This window comes from Crocuta crocuta, unplaced genomic scaffold (genome assembly GCF_008692635.1).
Source record: "Crocuta crocuta isolate KB4526 unplaced genomic scaffold, BGI_CrCroc_1.0 C28604302, whole genome shotgun sequence".
In the NCBI taxonomy this organism is placed as follows: domain Eukaryota; kingdom Metazoa; phylum Chordata; class Mammalia; order Carnivora; family Hyaenidae; genus Crocuta; species Crocuta crocuta.
Genome location: NW_027550101.1, coordinates 1 through 1,286, shown reverse-complemented (window position 1 = coordinate 1,286; position 1,286 = coordinate 1). Strand labels below are relative to the sequence as shown.

At 64.2% G+C, this 1,286-nt stretch overlaps 1 protein-coding gene across 1 annotated transcript; it reads left to right on the top strand.

Annotated features, from left to right (window-relative positions):
- The first annotated feature begins 41 nt into the window (after positions 1-41).
- On the top strand, positions 42-1,273 carry RPRM (reprimo, TP53 dependent G2 arrest mediator homolog). The gene has a single exon (XM_077749057.1). It carries the CDS (start codon positions 280-282, stop codon positions 607-609), a length of 330 nt encoding a protein of 109 aa, XP_077605183.1. The 5' UTR covers positions 42-279; the 3' UTR covers positions 610-1,273.
- The last annotated feature ends 13 nt before the right edge of the window (positions 1,274-1,286 follow it).

The window sequence follows — 1,286 nt, the reverse complement described above, 5'->3', positions numbered from 1 at the left end:
CCAGCCCCGCCAAGTTCCAACAGCCCCCAGTCGAGCGAGCGCCGGCAACCAGCACCGCCCAGGCAGGAGCAGACGGCGCAGACCAGCCGAGCGGCGGCGCGCGTCGGAAGGGCTCCTGGGAAAGTCCCAAGACTCGGGGACTTTGGAAAGGAGAGCGCGAGCAGCCCGGCGCGCGCTAATCTGCAAGTGAGCGCTCAGCTCCCTACCCTTCCTCCCGCACCCCCACCGCCTTCGCGCCCTTCGGACCCGCGCGTCTCCAGGGCCCCGCCGGCTCCCGGGATGAATCCAGCGCTGGACAACCAGACCGATGTGGCGGGCCTGCTCCTGGCCAACAGCAGCGAGGCGCTGGAGCGCGCCGTGCGCTGCTGCACCCAGGCGTCGGTGGTGACCGACGACGGCTTCGCCGAGGCTGGCCCGGACGAGCGCAGCCTGTACATCATGCGCGTGGTGCAGATCGCCGTCATGTGCGTGCTCTCGCTCACCGTGGTCTTCGGCATCTTCTTCCTCGGCTGCAACCTCCTCATCAAGTCCGAGGGCATGATCAACTTCCTGGTGAAAGACCGGAGACCGTCTAAGGAGGTGGAGGCGGTGGTCGTGGGGCCCTACTGACCGGCCCTCGCACCTCCGCGGCAGCCGCCCCAGCGCCTCCCCACTTAGCCAGCCCGGCCGCGCCCCTCACCATCCGAGACTGGGCGAAGCAAACCTGTCGGAGTCCGTTCTTTCTCTCGACTTTTGCCTTTCGGGATGAAGCGACCCGTTTCTCGCTGGCCCTCCGAAAGCCCCCCGTTCCGGGCAGGAGGAGGAGAGCGCCCTGACCAGACTCAGCAGCAAGTGGCAGACAGAGGGCAATTAGGGCGCAGAACTTTGGAAGCTGCCGCTAGCGTGGGATGCGGGGAGACCCGCGGGGTCGACGGCCCTTCTCCGCCACAGGTGGGCCGAGCTCTCGGGTAGGTGGAGTGGGCGGGCAGGGGAGAGACCCAGCGGCCCCGATTGCCTGGTGGCCCAAAAAGGGACCGGTGTATACGCCACGCAGAACTAATAGGGACACAAACATCAGTGTCGGGATTCGCGCCCATTCTCTCCCGCTCCTCCCAGCCCTGGCGCGGAAGACTATAAATACCTTGGATTGATTGTAATGTGCCGTTTTAAGGGATTTTGTGTTTGTTTGCTTGAATACAAATATTTGAGAAGTCCTTTTGTTGCCCTAGTGGCCTGTTAGCCTGCCTGGGGTTAGAGTTCTGTTATCTTGAGAGAAGGGGGTGGGGGGAGGGGGAGCCTGTGATTGT

Excerpts from the sequence above, each read along its gene's own strand:
- RPRM (XM_077749057.1), top strand. The coding sequence starts at position 280 with ATGAATCCAGCGCTGGACAACCAGACCGATGTGGCGGGCCTGCTCCTG.